General features: G+C 46.2%; 1 protein-coding gene across 3 annotated transcripts in view; it reads right to left on the bottom strand.

The window, feature by feature from the left end:
• tenm4 (teneurin transmembrane protein 4) overlaps positions 1-20,320 on the bottom strand; it is a 969,538-nt gene that overhangs the window by 313,918 nt on the left and 635,300 nt on the right. For all 3 annotated transcript variants that reach the window (XM_070892063.1, XM_070892064.1, XM_070892065.1), the window contains 2 exons: positions 2,873-3,128; positions 1,542-1,640 (listed from right to left, as the gene is read on the bottom strand). In XM_070892063.1, coding sequence (XP_070748164.1) covers positions 1,542-1,640; positions 2,873-3,128 — 355 coding nt within the window. The remainder of the gene's footprint in view (positions 1-1,541; positions 1,641-2,872; positions 3,129-20,320) is intronic.

The raw sequence follows: 20,320 nt of genomic DNA, 5'->3' as shown, positions 1-20,320 counted from the left end.
AGGCTGGGATCTGGAACATGGCTCTGAAATTTAGCTTCCAAGATGGAAGCCTTGTTTGAGCAAGCTTGTCCCTTTGAGGCCAGATCATCAGGTGGAAAAGCCAGCACTCATTTGTTTTTTTGTCTTCTTGTAACGCTTTGTGACATTTTAAATAAAATTCATATATATATTAGACACACGATTCAGACAGACATGTCTACAAATATGCAAAGAAAAAATGGACGGTTCGGAACATACTCAAATTCAAATTGGAAAAAAACACAAATGTCTGTTAAGGATATGTATTGTTTGATTATCGTAGAGCATCGAAGTGCGAAGTGTAAGTATTAAAACATGAATCACCATTTTAAAAGTTTCAAGTTTGCTGAGCTATATTGTATTAATAATGTGACTAAATGCAAAGAAGCTTTCAGATCTCAAAATCACAAAATAGTAGCACAATGAGTGAACAAGGAATACAGTTAAAGGTGTACACATTTTCCAATGTAAGTCAAGGTGAAGTGAACTGAAAGTGACAGGGAAATGGCAGTGCAGTGCAATAGTGCATCAAAAGGAGGACAGCACAATAAATAATAGCAGCTTAAAAGTAAAAAGAAATTGAAATGAATCAGAAATTCTGAATAAGTCATGATCAGCAGGACGTGGCAGTGAAGGAGACAAAAAAACACACGGGCTTCACTATACTGGTGAGGAAATAGAGATTAATGGACACTTAGGAGAGAGCCGTAACTTAGTCTAAGGGCTCAGAAAATGTCATAAAACCACAGGGGTGAAGCCTAAGTGCTTTACAACTGCCATCCGAACCATAGTCTCATTAGTTTCTGGTGTTATATAAAGCCTTTTTAGACATTTTGTGCAAATGTGGGAGTCAGCATTCAGTGTGCTTGAAGTGTGATGATGTTTTCAAAAAATTGTTAATGGTTATGATGTCAACAGAAAAGGCTTAACCAGATTTCACCAACGTTTACCTTACTCTAGTTCTATTTCATCAAAGCTGGGTTAGATTGCAATTTGGATTTTTGAAACTCTCTTCTGTTCTGGCGGAATAGATAATGTCAGCAAAATTGGCTTATGAAATCAACTAGAACAGTATTTAATTACAAGATTACAGTCGGATCAAATTGACTTTAAGATCTTTTTACTGCACATGCTCAAGTTTGTAATTCCACACATTTCCACTGTCATTACCATTCCTTGCCAGGTCCATAGTTAGAACTAACACCTATCATTTCAGTTCTTTTCAGCATTTACAGAAAAGCCCGAATAAATCAGTAAAATATACAACTTTTTCAAACACAACTGCTCAGCACTAAAAGCAATGATAGATTTTAGTTTGCATCAGACAAGTGATAGAACACTATTATCTCAAAAGCTGTTGCTTTCAATATAAAAAATGGCATTAGGTAAGAGCAATTTATCATTGTCTGATAAACATAGATAGCCTAAACTTTCGAAAAAGACTTTATAAATTGAATTTTCAACTCTAAGGCAGAAAGAATTGAGCAAATAAGTCATTATTCCTAGCAAGAAGCATCACATACCCATCATTGTAACCACCTTCATGTCGAGCAGAGGTAAAAACGTCCATCTCAATTAAGTTGTCCTGCAAAGTCTCTAGGAATGTCTGCTTTGCTACATTTCTACATTCAGATGGAAATATGAATGAAGCCAATGAGCTGCATATGTAGAAAATAGTGAATGCAGACAGAAAAAATCAAAACCAGCAAAATGGCTGTAAAATTAAAAATCAGACATCAGTGTAATGGTAGGAATAGCAGAGTGGCAGAGAAATTACTGATGTCCTTTTTAAATCATGCTAGTCAGATCAGCAGTTTAATAGTTTTAAAGGTAAAATGTAAAATGGTTAGGATAAAATTACTTCCAATGAATGAAACCTAAACCCTAAACCCACCACTGTTGACCTGGAGTCTCTGCCTGTTTTCCATCCAGATAGCAACTCAATCTGGGTGGAACCCACTGAAATAGCGCAAAAAATTGCTGAATTTAAAACACAATTGAGTTATGCATATAACCACTTGAGCTTGAGTTTCCAGGATCTTCTACACTGGTTCAAAGGACAATTCGCCCAAAGTAGCCCCCGTCTACAAAATTGGCCAGGTCCGCAGGTCAGTTTTCACCGATTACGTCCGTCTGGGGCTGTTTATCACATTGTACACTGAACTGTGGGCTCCCAAGCAACTGTGGTCACATTAATCCATCGTTAATGACCGGTAATTACATGTGACCAGCAGTCAGTCGAAGCCTCACTCAGGTCAGTTTCTGATGCGACAATTACTTTACATTACTTTAAATTCAGTTTCAATTAGTTCAAATTCGATCAATTGATCTGCTCTTGGTACACATGACCTGCGACCAGCAGTCAATTGAAACTACTGATTGGCCTGGTTCTTCAGCTGCAGCAATTACTTGAACACATTTTCAGTTTAAATAAGTTTAATTCAGTAATATTGAGGCTCCAGTTAGTAATTGATTATGACCAATAAGGCTGCTTGATTGTGCTGATTCATGGGAGATTTTATGTTTGGGCTTACGCAAATGAGTTTGGACGGAAACTTCAGCATAACTTCGCCTTCGCAAAAACCGGCGCAGTGCCCAGCGCATTCCTTGCACATTATTCTGATTGCGCCCTTAGCAGAAACTTCAGGCCATTATGGGAACATAAAGTATCACTAAAAAATATTCCTTTTCTGTTTTTTGTTAACAATTTAAACAGATTTTAAGAAGCGTGGTACAGAAAGATTCTACAATTTTACATTTACAAATTTTCATTGTCAGGTTTTCTAGAGTAGTAGTGGTAAACAACCACAGCAGTTTAGGTCACATTATTATATTAACAATGCAAGAAGCCTACCTGGTCTCCAGAGGGATGTTACTGTTGAGTAGCCAGTTGTCCTGCATGTGTGCAGGTTCCTGAATGCTGGGAGGTGGCTCTGGAGGGGGTGGGAGATCGGCTGGACTGGGACTGGGATTACTGCGCGTAGTGAAGTTCCCCCTGTTCAATGAATTCACTGAGGAGGTGTGAGGCTGGTTTAGGGTATGGGTATGCGTCATTGGAGGTGGAGGTGTTCTGAGCATTGAATGATTCTGAGGAGGATTGGCCAAATGATCTGAAAGAAATAAAATTGGACATATGATTAGAGATATGCACAGTGAAATAAATATCTGGTAACCGTAAGATTGTTTGCTGACATATTACTTTTAAAGGCTGTCTCTTGACTTTTTTTAAACACTTGTTTTGCATAGGCTAGAATGATTAAGTTGTAGCTCAATACCCACTGTTAATACATCTGATAGAGAATTCAAGCAAGCTGCAAGGGTCTGTGAGAAAACACAGACGAGTGCCTACGTGTGAGATAGCACATTGCCTTAAGCCATCACTCACACTTGACATCTCAGGACTTTGGGCTGAGAGCCAACCATGGGTTAACAACACATACTGTTGAATCGATTGAGCCAATAAGGTCAAAGGAGGCAAGTTCATTATTGTAAATTGATCCAGTATAAATTCAGCCATTTTAAGCCATGTGCTCCAGTCTAACAAAGACCTGGAACCCTGCCAAGGATCTGTTGCTGCTGCTAAAATAAAGTTACTTTGAACTCCAACCAGAATTCGAATCTCATTGAGAATTAAGAGATCTAACAATATTGGCATCACGAACAGGATCGCTGAGGGAAGAAACTGAATTTTGGACATCAGACCTATATACTGAGGTAAGGAGTCCTCTTTATAAAAGTCCTTGGTCAATTGTCTAAATTCACCCCCCCCCCCCCGCTCTACGCGATTCCGAAAGCCTCCGGTTTGCAAACCCTCTGGTTGGTAGTTGGCTCGAGGTCCCATATAGACGTCTAAACTTCGGCAGTGTGTTAGTTAATTAATCACTGACCCACTGACCCGGCTGGAAAGCCTACGACTCGAGGCCTCAATAAAGAAATCAGTACTATGGCAACAGAAGATAAGAGCAAAGAATTGCCAACAACTGTTAAAGGCGGGCGGGCCCCACCTGAGGTTTTGATAGACGAAATTCTCCAACAGTTGAAAGAATATATAGAGCAACAATTCGACTTATCTAAAACCTGTATCAAGATTGAACAAAAGTACAGTACCTCCAAAGGACAATGGTCCTTGGACGAGATCAAAAGGGTCGAGGGAAAAACGACCCGTATGAAAAATAACGAATGAACCAGATGGTCCCTAGCCATTATGGGTCAGATCCGACAGCGGAATGAAATCATGATGCGGTGCCAACATGATAGGAACCTGACCAGTACAAAGGACCAATTGCAAGCAGTTTGTGAACAACTAAGACAGAAAAAACTTGAACTTGAAAAGTTGGAAGCGGAAGTTAAAGATCTTAAAGTTGAAATTAAAGAATGGAAAAAATCATTAGGTCAAGAGACAGTAATAGGAAAACAAAAATGTATTGGTCAATTCGCAGGGTACCCATGTTTGGATAAATTAAAAGCGCAAACCCGAAGACACAACAAAGGAATAGATACGGATTCTGAGTCCTCTGATGATACAGGGTCGGAGGATGAAAAATTAGGGGTGCGTTTTGCCCCGTTTTAAAAAAAAAAGACGAGTTGTAGTCAAATCAGAAGAGACTGCAGCTGAGGATGGAAACAAAAGAACAAAGAAAAGGGTGTATGCAGAATACTTAGTTCATGATCCAGCAGACCCAGAGAAAATTGATAAATGGTCCAAGGAGTTGCCCAATCCAAAGAAAGGGGGAGTGAAAACGTGGGACCAATTGGACTGCTTAAGAAATATATATCAACTTCATCCCTGGGACGGAGTGCAAATTTTGACCAGAATGGTGCCAAAAACACAAGAAAGAAAATTGCACGACAAGGTAGAAGAAGCTTTGGGGCAGGATGACCAAGAATTAAACGCAGGATGGGATGCGATTAAATGTTGGCTGCAAGCCTTCAGTCCAGCTAAGGCAGACTGGAAAAATTGCCAACAGAAAGGAACAGAGGAGGTCCTGGAGTATGACGAGCGATTTAGATGCATGTGGCTAGAACATTCGGGTATGAATCATACGGATGAGGAAATGGATGAACAAGTGTTTGGACCCCTGAAAGCAACTTTCATGGCAGGTCTAAAGCCAGAACTGTCCAAAATGCTTAAGGTAGTGTTACCGGACTGGGAAGGTAGAGGAACTACCTTTGCAGCATTGGTGGATCGATGTAACCAATTAGACAGCGATATGGGAGCTAAAGTCCGAGCTGTGCAGGCTGTGGGATGGCAATCCCAGGATTCCGATAAACAGTCATGAGGAAAATTACCCGGAAAATGTCATTATTGTGGGAAAGAAGGTCACTGGGCCAAGACGTGCAGGGCAAAACAGCAAGGTCATGGCCGGGGAAGAGGACGCAGCCAGGGATACAATTCAGCCAACAAACCAGGCTTGTCACAAGATAACGACCTCATAGAAGCAGTTAAGCGACTGACAATACAACAACAGAAAGAGTTACTTGCGTTAGCAAAAAACGATTGCAGCCCACCCTGGCCCCTCTTCTCGCACTTATACAACAAAGGGGAGATGGGCTATATATAACTGTGAGGGTGGGCGATAAGGATGTGGACTGTCTTTTAGACACAGGGGCGGAATTAATATGCTTACCCCTACATAATGGAGACTCTTTTCCGTTGGATGGTAGGGCACGTACAGCCTATGGAGTTGGGAGCCATAAAATGGAAATTAAAAGGACAACACCAGGGCTGGGTCCATGTGAATTAACCACGCTGGTCTGGATAGGCCCAGTAGATCAACCCCTTTTGGGAATGGACGTCCTAATCCAAGTAGATTCATCGTTGCATTTCGAGGATGGTCGGGTGACATGGTCAATTAAAACTTTGAAGAAAGAAGAATTGAAGGAACACCCGATCTGGGCTAAAGATAAGAACGATTGTGGCTTACTCCAGATGGAGCCTGCATAATTTACCGGGACCAAGCCTCCATGCACTAAACAGTATCCCATCAATTCAACTGCCATCGCGGGAATCTTACCTGTTATTCAGCAATTGGAGAAACAAGGGGTGCTTATTAAAATGCATAGCTCCTCCAATAGCCCCGTGTGGCCGGGACAGAAATCTAATGAGACTTGGCGTTTGACTGTCGATTATAGGAAAGCTAACCAATGTATTGATCAAAAAGCTCCTTTGGTCGCAGATCCCTCCACTATTTTTAATGCCCTCAAACTGGAACATAAATATTTCTCGGTTATTGTTATGGCCAACGGATTTTGGTTGGTGCCTCTGGCACCGGAGGTTCGACAGTTGTTTGCTTTCACTGTCCAAGGACAACAGTATACTTGGACCTGGTTACCGCAGGGTTTCCACAACAGCCCTACGGTATTCCACATGGCCTTACAAAGCCATTTGCGAGAATTACCTCCCCTGTCATCCACAGTCATCCAACATGTAGACGATATCCTACTAGCTTCAAACACGGAAGAACAACATGAACAAGATCTACGAGCTTTGCTGGACCACCTTTGGCTGAAAGGACATAAAGCCAGCATCGACAAAGCACAAATATCCTAAGAAGAGGTTGTATACCTGGGACAAAAGATTTCACAAGGAAAGAGAGAACTTACCCAGGATAGAACTGCAGCCATTAGGGCTGCTAAAAAGCCCACCACTATTCAGGAACTAAGGTCTTTTTTGGGATTGCGTAACTCTAACAGAAATTGGATTGACTCCTTCACACAGCTTGCTCAGCCATTGAATGATATCTTAAAGGGGAAACGTGCCTCTAAAGAAGCCATCACCCTCACTAAGGAACAGCAAGAGGCCTTCCTGAGTTTGAAAAAGACCTTGTGTTCGGCACCGGCTCTGGGAATCCCCGATAGTGGTAAGCCATTTACCCTGTTTGTCCATGAGAAAGAAGGATACATGACAGCTATACTAACACAAGACTATGGGGATCGGCAAAGACCTATTGGCTATTATTTGGCAAAACTGGATGTGGTAGCCCTCGGATGGGGAAGTTGCCTAAGGGCCATGGAAGCTACATGTCAAGCGGTGATGATCACTGCGGGTCTAGTCCTCGACCAAAAGCTGATTGTCAAGTGTCCCCACGCTTTGCTGTCTATGAATAGAATGTCTCAGGTGACGGCAGCTAGTTGGACCCACTGGACAGCAGTTTTGGAAGCTCCTAATCTCCATATCGTCTGGGCCAGCCCGGTTAATCCCACAACTATGCTCCCGATGTCAGAATCGAGGGAACAAGAGGGGGGAGAATGTGAAGAGCATGACTGCGTGGAGATTTTAAAAGAAACAGAAGAAGCAGCCTTAGCAGTAGAGGAGCCTCTGCACAACACAGACCTCATCCTATTTGCAGATGGTTCCTCCTTTGTTGACAATGGTACCAGAAAAGCCGGATGGGCAGTTACAACCTTAAAAGAGGTAGTGGCAAAAGGATATTTACCCTCAGGAACGTCAGCACAACAGGCCGAGTTACAGGCCCTGTCAGAAGCATGTCGAATAGCAGAAGGATAGACAGCTAATGTCTACACAGATTCGTGTTATGCTTTTGGAGTCACTCACAACTTTGGTCTGTTATGGCGGAAAAGAGGATTCCTCACTGCTGTTGGTACACCTATCCAAAATGGAAAAGAAGTCCGAGACTTACTAGAGGCCATACAATTACCTCAGGAAGTGTCCATCCTGAAGTGTAAGGCCCATACCAAGGAAAATACCATGGAAGCACAGGGAAATGCCCTAGCCGACCAGGCAGCTAAAGATGCTGCCTCACAGGGCACTCCCGCAGAAGAACCAACACAGATGTGCAGATTGAAAGCACTCAGGACTCTGACACGAGACCTTCAAACAATGCAAGGCGAGTGTTCCTGAGAGGAAAAATGGACATGGATCGAGGTAGGAATTAAGCTATGCGAAGATGGTATCTGGAGACAAAGAGTTACCGACAAGCCAGTCGCGCCACAAGTGCTTATGCCTTTTTTAGCCCAACAGATCCACTCGTGGGGACACTTGGCCTCACAACAGATGACGGCACGGTTCCAGAAAAGCTGGTGTGGTCGGGGATTTAAAAAACATGCCCAGCTGGTAGCAGACCGCTGTGTGGTCTGGCAGAAAAATAATTCTGGACCCATCACGGTAATGCCCCAACTAAGGCCTCCTGCCCCTGCCGGACCATTCCAGCATTTGCAGGTCAATTATATATCTCTCCTTTCATGCCAAGGATACACTAACATTTTTGTCATGGTCAACAGATTCTCTAGCTGGGTAGAAGCTGTGCCAACTAAAAGAGCCACAGCCAATCACACTGCAAAGGTCTTGTGTAAGGATTACATTCCCCGATGGGGAGTCCCGAGTAGCATTGACTCAGATCAGGGAACACACTTCACAGGTGCTGTGTGCCAAAAAGTCTGCAGGTTACTGAATATTACGTGGGATTTACACTGTCCTTATCACCCATAATAATCAGGACAAGTAGAGCGAATGAATCGAACTCTGAAACATCGGCTTGCCAAATATCACCAAGAAGGAACACCATGGCCCCAGGCACTACCAATAGTGCTATGTAGCATAAGGGCAACCCCAAACAGAACTACAGGTCTAAGCCCATTTGAAATTATAACAGGAAGACCCATGTCGCTGCCAGGAACTATCGATTTACAGAAAGCTGATGTTCACTTAATGAGTGACACTCTGTTATCATACTGTCAGAACCTAACCAATGCTATTAGTTCTGTTTCCCGACAGGTATCGGCAGCTTGGGGTAATCCACCCGAAGGAGGACACGACATCATCCCGGGAGTCTGGGTTTATGTGGAAAAAGTTGCACAAAGAACCTTTGGGTGCCAAGTGGGAGGGACCTTACCAAGTGTTACTGATCACCCAGGCAGCTGTTAAAGTCCAAGGAAAGAAAGCCTGGATCCACGCCTCACATGTTAAACGAGCACCCGTAACTGAAGCTGAAATCTGATAAGGACAATTACTTTTTGCCAAATGTATAAATTTACTGTACTACTGACTGTAGGTATTCTAGGCATTTGCCTACTTCTTACTAGCCGACCCTCTGCACCAAAGGGAAATAGTAGAGTACCCAGGGAATTACATGTAAATACCTTTTTACATATGTCATACATTTATGCCAAACAAGGTAACATTTCGAGTTGTTGGGTGTGTGCGCATATTCCTATTCACTCAAAGGCCAATTCCCTTGAATATCTCGGAAATGGCTGAGTAGATAATTAATCAAAACAAAACAGGCAATGCGTTTCAGGATACGGAAAACTGGGCACCTAAATGGAAGTCAGCAGGTTACAATCTGACTACCTTTGAAGGGGGGTACCAACCGTGCTACAATAATTCCAAACGGCCCCCATTTTTTGTTATCACTAATACAACGGGGGTAGGAAGACTGGGGGAATCGGTCTGTCTGATTAGAAACATGTAGGGAGGCCAAAATATGGGGTATAGTAACTGCTCCCGGAATTATAATATAATCAAGCCACGGAACCGTCCAAACTGGGCCGATGTGGGAGTTCTTAACGTAACGGGGATTCTGAATAAAACAGATGGAAAGGCCTGGACAGGCCCCAGAGTGTTAATGACAAAGAAACAGGTAACATTCATTGCCTATAATGGCACCTATTGGGTGTGTGGCCACAAGGCCTACCCTTGGCTGCCCCAGAATTGGATGGGATCCTGTTATTTAGCCTACATTGTGCCATATATGTATCATATAAAGTCCCTGTCAGAACATTTATGCCGTCCTAAGAGAGCGATCACAGAAACAGAGAGGTTCTTTGCCATTCTGATCCCCGGGTATGGGACCGCCAAACTGGCAAGGGAATCCATTAACATGGCATCAGTTGTAGAACAGGTAACCAATGATACTTCAGAGGCCCTCGTTAAAATCAATGCAGAGATGGTAGCAATCTGCACAGTAGCCCTACAGAATAGAATGGCCCTTGACTACACCCTGGCTGAAAAGGGAGGTACTTGCATCCTACTCGGAACTAAGTGTTGCACATATATCCCAGATAGCTCCGAAGAAATTATCCACATAGCGGAGCATATCCAAAAGGAGGTAGGAAAACTTAAGCAACCCCCATCATTCACTTTGTGGAGCGGGGCCACTGAATGGCTAGGTTCAATAGGAACTTCATTGGTGGAAGGTTTAATTCTATTCATTGTAATTACTTTACTTTTGTATTGTTTGATAATGTTGATTAAATGTTGTTGCAACCAGGCGGCTGTAGCTGCTGTCCCGCAGGTAAGACACCTTGCAGGCCCCACCAGACCGTCTGTATGTGGCACAGGGGTATGTTATGCTTAAGGGAAGGTTGTTTACTGGTTGAATTAAGATATCGATTTGGATTAAATTGGAATGAGGTTAATTAACCTACTAAAACCAGACTTCCATTGTGGCCACGATGGAACTCGGGTTGGTGTAAATTTGTGTGGAAGCTACTAGTCCGGACATGTGGCGAAACACATCAACAAATTTTAGAAGGAAATTCTATTAACATGTATGAAATTATTTTGTTGAATGTTTAACCAGTGCTTTCTAATGTTTTATGATTCAGTTTGTGAAAGAAGCAAAGGGGGGATTGATAGAGAATTCAAGCAAGCTGCAAGGATCTGTGAGAAAACACAGACGAGTGCCGACGTGTGAGATAGCACATTGCCTTAAGCCATCACTCACACTTGACATCTTAGGACTTTGGGCTGAGAGCCAACCATGGGTTAACAACACATACTGTTGAATCGATTGAGCCAATAAGGTCAAAGGAGGCGAGTTCATTATTGTAAATTGATCCAGTATGAATTCAGCCATTTTAAGCCATGTGCTCCAGTCTAACAAAAGACCCGGAACCCTGCCAAGGATTTGTAGCTGCTGCTAAAATAAAATTACTTTAAACTCCAACCGGAATTCAAATCTCATTGAGAATTAAGAGATCTAACACATCTATTCAACTTCCCAACTCATCATTTTCTCAATTAATCGGGGTTGAAATTCCCTATCGCCCTGGTTGGTGGCGATAACCTCTCCTGGGCCGAACATTCTGTGCCCGGCGTGGAAGTTCCACCCAGGATGCAAAATTAGGGTTACTGCCTCTCACAGGAAGTGGAGCGCAATGTCATGCATTCCACTTCCTGTTGCGTTTCACTTCCTGTTGGGGCAGTATCCGGGGCACTACTTGGACAGGAATGTAGTGCTGACATGTCTCAACACCCTTCCCCTTCTGTTAAAGGGGAGGGCCGCTGTGCACTCTACAGGGCCTCTGATGGCCTCCACTGGGCCACCAAGATGGCATGGTGCCGCAGCCCGGCACCCAAACAGCAGCACGGACCACGCCATGGATCAGCAAGATGGGCCAATCAGTGAGCCGGCCAAAATGGTGGCGCACAACGCAGCGCACCTCCACTTTAACTTCCACTCCAGGAGTGGAGGTTGGCCCGGTTCGTGACTCGTGAGGCTGACGATGACACTGCTCGCAGAAGCCGCGTGGGGCGCTGGCCAATTTCTACCATGGGGCAGAAAGGGGTCACCGCGGGGTGTTAAGTGGTCGCTGCGCACGGCGATGATGTCATCGCGGTCGTGCGGCGGCCAAATGCGCGACGCTGCCGTGTTAACACCTCCACTAACCTTGCGCAATTATGCGGAGCCCATTGCGCCCTCCAGGCAAAAACAGGTTTGTGCCCCCCAGAGACGCTAACGGGAGACAAACAGGGGAATTTCATCCCCATTAACTCTTAAATACTTTTGTCGATTTTAAAATACAGCAAATTTCTAATGCTTATTATAAGGCCGAAAGTTAGATCACACACAATCATAGCTACTTTTTCCCTTGCAGTACTTTCTAAATAAAGTCAAATTTATTTCCCTAAACAATCTGGAGCTTTTTACTACTGTTATTTTTAATCTATCATTCCAGTTTGATCTTTGAAACAGCCAATGGTTCTCTGCTAATTCAACAAAATGTGGAAAAAATATGGGGCATCACTTTTTCAGTGTACATACAAGTGTAAAATTTGTGAGGTTCCTCTGCCAGTGTGGAAGCTCGCTCGATCAGATTGTTGATTGAAGATTTGGGGGAAGATCTCAAACATCTTACTTGCGGGGCCATTGATTTTTCCAGTCGCTTAATCACAGGAAAATATGGAAGTGACTGCCACACAACCACCAGCAGGTCATGCTAGCATTGCTAGCATAGTACAGAAAGTGGAAAAGGAAACACTTCAAATGAGAGATTTGTAAAGATGATGGGAAAATAGAATGCCAAGTTTACCACCTATTAACTGCTGAATATCCCCCTCAATGTGGGGCATGGAGTTTGATAGTGTTGTTCCCTAAATGGAACACAGGAAATATAGGAACAAGATCAGGCCATTCAGCCCCTTGAACCTATTCCACCATTCAATCAGGTCATGGCTGACCTGTAGCTCAACTCAATTTACCCGCCTTTGATCCTTATCCCTTTTTATGTAAACTAGGAGATCTCCCATGGCATTCCAACACAAGGAATCAACACTAAAAGTAGTCTTCAGGTCAAGCGGGGTTGCAGGGCCAAGGGACAACTGCAAAGATAGTTGGGGAGAGAGAAGGTAGAACAGAGTGGAGTAGAAGATGCAGGTAGAGCAAGTTTGAGGCTGTGGAGAGGAAGGTAAAGGAGGATTAAATTTTGCGGGAGAATAAAAGGAGGAAGAGGAGAATGGGTAAAGAGGAGGGGGGAAGATAAAAAGAGAAAGAGGAAGAGACGAGTAAGCACTATTTGACAGCCCTGAATCATCAAATACATAATGGAATTGGCATCATATATAATAAATATGAAAGAGAAGTATGTTTTTATATAGAGTCCAGCATGTGGAAGGATGGAAAACCCCCATGGAGGAGACCATCACATCTTCCTTTGAGCCATGATCTTATTGAATGGTGGAGCAGGCTCAAGGGGCCGAATGGCCTACCCCTGCTCCTATTTCTTATGTTGTTATCCCACCACTGCTCATTATATACATGGGGAGCAGCTTCCCGCAACGGGCCTAATGTGCTTGGACAGTGACCACAAAGACTGACAATAGAACAAAGGTGGATGGGACAGAGAGGAGCACGTGCCCAGAATAAGCTAGTGGCTGAGAATGGGGTGATCATGGAGACAGACCTTGGGAGCAGAAGCTGTGAAAATCACAGTCGTCAGAGCGAAGGGAGCTCCAGTCATTATCTGAACATTTTCTACTGAACATTCTTCAGTGCTGGTTCCCCATTTAAGAGTATCTGAAACTTCTGCATTGAACTAGTTGGCAGGCAGGAAGCAGAGAGTCAGAATAAACAGGTCCTTTTCAGAATGGCAGGCAGTGACTAGTGGAGTGCCGCAGGGCTCAGCGCTGGGACCCCAGCTCTTTACAATATACATTAATGATTTGGATGAAGGAATTGAGTGTAATATCTCCAAGTTTGCAGATGACACTAAACTGGGTGGCGGTGTGAGCTATGAGGAGGATACTAAGAGGCTGCAGGATGACTTGGACAGGTTAGGCGAGTGGGCAAATGCATGGCAGATGCAGTATAATGTGGATAAATGTGAGGTTATCCACTTTGGGGGAAAAAACACGAAGGCAGAAAATTATCTGGATGGCGGCAGATTAGGAAAAGGGGAGGTGCAACGCGACCTGGGTGTCATGGTTCATCAGTCACTGAAAGTGGGCATGCAGGTACAGCAGGTGGTGAAGAAGGCAAATGGTATGTTGGCCTTCATAGCTAGGGGATTTGAGTATAGGAGCAGGGAAGTCTTGCTGCAGTTGTACAGGACCTTAGTGAGGCCTCACCTGGAATATTGTGTTCAGTTTTGGTCTCCTAATCTGAGGAAGGATGTTCTTGCTATTGAGGGAGTGCAGCGAAAGTTCACCAGACTGATTCCAGGGATGGCTGGACTGTCATATGAGGAGAGACTGGATCAACTGGGCCTTTATTCACTGGAGTTTAGAAGGATGAGAGGGGATCTCATAGAAATGTATAAGATTCTGACGGGACTGGACAGGTTAGATGCAGGAAGAATGTTCCCAATGTTGGGGAAGGCCAGAACCAGGGGACATAGTCTTAGGATAAGGGGTAGGCCATTTAGGGCTGAGATGAGGAGAAACCTTTTCACTCAGAGAGTTGTTAACCTGTGGAATTCCCTGCCGCAGAGAGTTGTTGATGCCAGTTCATTGGATATATTCAAGAGGGAGTTAGATATGGCCCTTACCGCTAAGGGGATCAAGGGGAATGGAGAGAAAGCAGGAAAGGGGTACTGAGGGAATGATCAGCCATGGTCTTATTGAATGGCGGTGCAGGCTCGAAGGGCCGAATGGCCTACTCCTGCACCTATTTTCTATGTTTTGAAAACTTTTTGAAGTATTAAAAGGAAAAACATTCTCAATGGGGCTGCTTATTCCAATAACCTAGGCCTATTTTATCAGAAAGGCTCAGAGAAGGTTTATCTTGTTTAATACAAAGAGGTGAACTTTGGACTCGTGTATGGGTTTTAAGGCAATGGTTACCAGAAGTCTTGTCTTTCTTTATTGTGGGAGGTGGAGTGCAAAGAAGAACAACGAAAAGGAGAATATATGAATTTGATGGGTTTTAAACTGAACAAAACAGCAGGAGCTGCTGGATGGCACCATGCATCACTCAAATTATATACAGACCAAAAAATGGGCGATGTTCCAGCCTTCGTGATGTGTCAGCCTTCATGATCGCTGGAACATCGCCCATTTTTGGTATCGCGACTTTCGGCTCAGCAATAGCCCAGTGATGCAAAACGGGCCTCAGCAACGTGGAAGGCAAAGCTTCCATAGCATGCGTTTTTTTTGGTAAACAGGTTTTCCCGCGTTTCGGGAGGTCAGGGGTCATCCACATATGCGCAGAAGGCAAAGGGAGGGGAGGGAGAGCGAGAGAGAGAGAGAGAGAGGAAGAAGTGGAAGGAGAGTACAGACTTGTGGAGTGATTGAATTTGAGATAAAAGTACATTGATACAATTAAAAAATATCATCTTCTAATGAAAGTGTGGAGGAGGGGAGGAAAAGGGCGAAGCCTTTTAGCGATGAGGCCAACGAGGCCCTCGTTCAGGAGGTGCACTCATGGTGGGCCCAATTAACCCGGGGTGGGCGTGGAAAACTTCCACCCAGGGCATATTGGAAAATCTGGGCCGAGCTCGTGGACGTGGTCTCCTTGGCATCCCATGAGGCGAAGGGGTCAGACCAGTGCCGGAAGTGCTGGAACAGCCTGGTTGCTTCGGCAAGAGTAAGTATAGATTTTATATTGTAATGATGCAAATTGTAATTATAATTATAAATCTCCTGGATTGAATTTAAACTTGTTATTCTTATATATGTTACATATATTCCCTGCTAAGATCTGGACAGGGCTATGAACCTGTGCCCTTTTTAAGTCTCTCTGGCTGCTGTCACTTACACAGGGACCCAGCATGGACTGGGGGAGAGCTGCCTTTGCTCACTGTCTGCTCTGGGACACTTTGGGATATTAACTCTTGTCATTGCGAGTTCAATGGAGATTGTAGTCGAGAGATGTTTGTGTCAAGCATTAGCTCCTAAACACGATCTTTGCTATAACCGTGCATCAATTGTGGATAAAAACCTATAACGTTGGTGACTGCGGTCTTTCCATGATAGTACCTAGTCAATGAATTTATGCCATGCTCTCTTCACATTTGCAGAAGAAGTTAGCGAAGAATCACTCAGAACGTAGGCGAACCAGAGGAGGCCCTGCCCAGCTAACTCAGCTCACCGCGTTAGAGGAATGTGCTGCGGCACTGGTGGGAGGCCACACTCACTTGGCCACCCGTGGTGAGGCAGAGCCCTCACTTGTGTCAAGTGAGTAATCCGTCAAGCAGTGTTAAAGTAATGTAGCATCATTTCATTATACTATAAGAATTATGTCATGCAGCTATCCTGATTCCCATGCAGCCTCTGTGCTACTCTCAGGTTGACAACATAAGAGATAAGAGCAGGAGCAGGCGATCTGGCCATTTGTCCCCTTCTCTGTCCGCTCCCCATAAACATTCACTCCCTTATCATTCTGTCTTTCTCCGACTGATCCAGCCTCTAGAACTTTCTAGGTCACTGAATTTCAACTTGGATTTACCACCATATGTACTACCATGTGATGCGTTGTTATGTAACGTCTCTTGGTCTCACTTATTGAAGTAGTGCTGCTCCTCCTTCATATGCCAGCACAGCGCAAGAATGTGTATCCTTCCATTCTAGTAAGCCCAATCAGCTCAATTGTGTTTTGCAGATCCACCAACACCTATGCGCAGTGAGGCGGAGGTGCGACCAGAACCCCTCCCCCTCCAGATGCAGGTGGTTATCACCACGGGAGGGGAGGAGCAAGAGAGCACCGACCCTGAGGAGGAGGAAGACGATGTTATGGAAACCCGGGGGGATGCCCCTAGCTTCCCCCTGCCTGTCATTGTTGTACCTGTGGGACCTGCTGCCACAACGTCGACGGTACCACAACAGCCGACGATACCAAAGCATTTAGTGCTCACGCCGACCCCACGGAGGTCAGGTCAGCGAGGTCAGCACATGCCTCCTCTGGCCGATCGGATTGAGGGCTTGACCAGACTGTGTGAGGAGAATGTCACGATTAGTTGCGAGCATCTTCAGGCATTTGTGGAATGCACGAGGGATATGCCCCGGTCGTGTGCTCGCAATTTGGAGGAAATGCAGCAGATGATCTGGGAGATGCGTGAGATGACCACCTCCATTGATGCCTTGCGGCATGCAATAGTGGCGGGGCACGGCAGTAAACCCCAAAGTGCCATCATCCGACACACCACCAGCACCAGCACACAAGCGAGTCAGGAGGAAGCACTTCCTTCTGACTCGGAAGGCGGTTCCCCAACTTCGTCTTCCCCTCCAACACCCCCCTCCCCCAACAGCCGATCACGCCACCATCACCCCCACCACGGAAGGAGGTCTTGCCATTGCCCGCTGCATGCCAGCTTTGTCTTGGTACCCGGGACCAAAATGGGCGGGTGGGGCTAAGACACGGGGGTCGTACAGGACCTGGAGGGAAGCATGGCAGCAGGTAGAAAGCAGGGTGCTTTATTGTTTTTTATATTGTTGATACTGTACATTGTTTACCGCTGTTGTTTTTATTGTTGGTTCACTGTTGAGGTGTGGATTTGGGGTGGGTGGGGGCAGGGAGTGGGTGGGTGCTATTTTAAAATAATTAATATATTTTGTTAATATAATTTTAAAAAATTCTTTCACTTTACAATTGTTGTGCAGTGTCTTCCAGTAACATAAGTTAAGGTAAAACTATCAATTGTTGTAAAACAAGGCCAGATCAGGCAAGGATGAAATATAACTTAATTCAAACACAACTGTTGTCTTTCCGTAACTGTAACTGTAACTGTCCTCAATGTAAGTTCATGCAAAGCGTTCATTTATGAGCTGCTGACGCAACTGCTTTGCAGCCACGTAACTCCCACGGGGTTATTGCAGTCTTGCGGGGGTGGGGGGGGGGGGGGCGGGTCCATGGATTAATCACCAGGCTGATTGTCCTCCCCGAGGTCCTCACCAGCCTCCTCCTCCTTGTCTGCCTCATCCGCCTCCACTCTCTCCTGAGGTGGACCAGCAGCCCCATCTGGCAATTGTCCTCTCCTTATAGCTAGGTTATGCAATATGCAGCACATCACAATAAACTCAGCGACCTGGTCAGGGTGGTATTGTAGGCTGCCTCCAGAGTGGTCCAGGCATCTGAAGCGCTGCTTCAGCACTCCAATTGTGTTTTTGACGATATTGCATGTAGCTATGTGGCTTTTGTTGCAATGCTTCTCGGCTTCCGTCTGGGGATTACACAGGGGGGTCATGAACCACCTAGCAAGGCCAAATCCTTTATTCCCCAGCATTCAACCAAGAACTTATTAAACAGGTCAGAGACAGCATTCTCACGCAGGATGTGAGCATCATGGATGCTGCCTGGAAATTTAGCATTAACTGCCATGATTATTTGGTTGTGGTCAACAACGAGCTGCATATTCAGGGAGTGGAATCACTTTCGGTTATGAACAAAAGAACAAAAGAACATAAGAATTAGGAACAGGAGTAGGCCATCTAGCCCCGCAAGCCTGCTCCGCCATTCAACAAGATCATGACTGATCTGGCCGTGGACTCAGCTCCACTTACCCGCCCGCTCCCCGTAACCCTTAATTCCCTTAATGGTTAAAAATCTATCTATCTGTGACTTGAATACATTTAATGAGCTAGCCTCAACTGCTTCCTTGGGCAGAGAATTCCACAGATTCACAACCCTCTGGGAGAAGAAATTCCTTCTCAACTGGTTTTAAATTGGCTCCCCCGTATTTTGAGGCTGTGCACCCTAGTTCTAGTCTCCCCGACCAGTGGAAACAACCTCTCTGCCTCTATCTTGTCTATCCCTTTCATTATTTTAAATGTTTCTATAAGATCACCCTTCATCCTTCTGAACTCCAACGAGTAAAGACCCAGTCTGCTCAATCTATCATCATAAGGTAACCCCCTCATCTACGGAATCAACCTAGCGAATCGTCCTGTACCCCCTCCAAAGCTAGTATATCCTTCCTTAAGTAAGGTGACCAAAACTGCACGCAGTACTCCAGGTGTGGCCTCACCAATACCGTATACAGTTGCAGCAGGACCTCCCTGCTTTTGTACTCCATCCCTCTCGCAATGAAGGCCAACATTCCATTCGCCTTCCTGATTACCTGCTGCACCTGCAAACTAACTTTTTGGGATTCATGCACAAGGATTCCTATCCCTCGACCAAGAGAAGGCGTTCGACAGGGTGGATCACGACTATCTGCTCGGAACTCTGCGCGCTTTCGGGTTCGGGACGCATTTCGTCGCCCGGATCCGACTTTTGTACGCTGCCGCGGAATGTCTGATTAAGGTTAACGGGTCCTTGATGGCGCCCCTTCGCTTTAGGAGAGGGGTGCGCCAGGGATGCCCCATGTCCGGCCAGTTATATGCTGTTTGCGTGGAGCCTTTCCTGCGCCTCTTGCGGACGAGGTTGACGGGACTGGCTCTGCAAGGGCCGGGCGTGGAGGTCGTCCTCTCGGCTTACGCCGATGACGTGCTCCTCGTGGTAGAGGATCCCGCTGACCTGCGGAGGATGCGTGAGTGCCAGGAGATTTACTCGGCCGCATCCTCCGCCAGGATCAACTGGGAGAAATGTTCCGGACTCCTGGTGGGTCAGTGGCGGGTGGACTCCCTGCCGGAGGAGCTCAGGCCTTTTGCCTGGAGCACGACCCATCTCCTCTATCTGGGAGTCTACCTTAGCCCCGACGAGGGAGCCTGGCCGGCGAACTGGCAGGAGCTGGAGGCCAAGGTCGCCGCTCGCCTAGGGCGCTGGACAGGACTGCTCCGAGTGCTGTCCTACAGGGGTCGAGCGCTAGTCATAAACCAGCTGGTGGCCGCAATGCTGTGGTACCGGCTGGTCACTTTGACCCCTCCCCCTGCGTTTGTCGCCAAGATACAGAAGAAGCTGGTGGACTTCTTCTGGAACAACAGGAAGCACTGGGTCTCTGCCGCGGTCTTGAGTCTCCCGCTTGAGGGCGGTCAGTCGTTGGTGTGCGTCAGCGCCCAGCTCGCGACTTTCCGTCTTCAGACCCTGCAGAGATACCTTTACGTCGAGCCCCCTCCTAGGTGGTGTGCTCTGGCGAGGTATTTCTTCCGCCAGCAGCTCGACCTCAATTATGACACGCAGCTCCTGTTTGTGAACTTGGGGGGTGCCAGGACCGCCCTCCGGGAGCTGCCTGTCTTTTACAGGGAACTCATCAGGGTCTGGAACAAAGTCTCCACCAAGCGCAGCTCTCCGCCGGCTGGAGTGGCGGCCGTCCTGCAGGAGCCGCTGCTCGGGAATCCGTACCTCCACGGCCGAGGCTTCATGTGGCGGTCGGAAGAGAGGGCTGTGGCTGGTGAGGTGACCAGGGTCAGGGACCTGCTCGATGGCGGAGGAGCGGGCTGGATGGCGCCAGTCACGCTGGCGCGGCGCCTAAATTCTGCCAACGTCCGCCGCGCGGCCGATGCCATCGAGTCGCTAAAAACAGCTCTGGGCCCTGACTCCGTTAGGTGTATCGAGGAGGCTCAACCACGTGGGGAGATCCCGTCCGAACTGACCCCCGTCCGGACGGAATTCCTCATCGGCGCCAAACCCCGGAACCTCCCTCGGGGGCCGGCGCCTCACAACTTGAGCCGCCTCGGGGAAATCCCCTCCGTGCCTTTCAGTTCCGCGCGGAGGGGTTTCCTGTACGGGCTGCTCCTGCACACCCTCAA

The sequence above is a fragment of the Pristiophorus japonicus genome, chromosome 10, assembly GCF_044704955.1.
Source record: "Pristiophorus japonicus isolate sPriJap1 chromosome 10, sPriJap1.hap1, whole genome shotgun sequence".
NCBI classification, from domain to species: domain Eukaryota; kingdom Metazoa; phylum Chordata; class Chondrichthyes; family Pristiophoridae; genus Pristiophorus; species Pristiophorus japonicus.
This window is presented reverse-complemented; position numbering and strand designations above follow the sequence as displayed.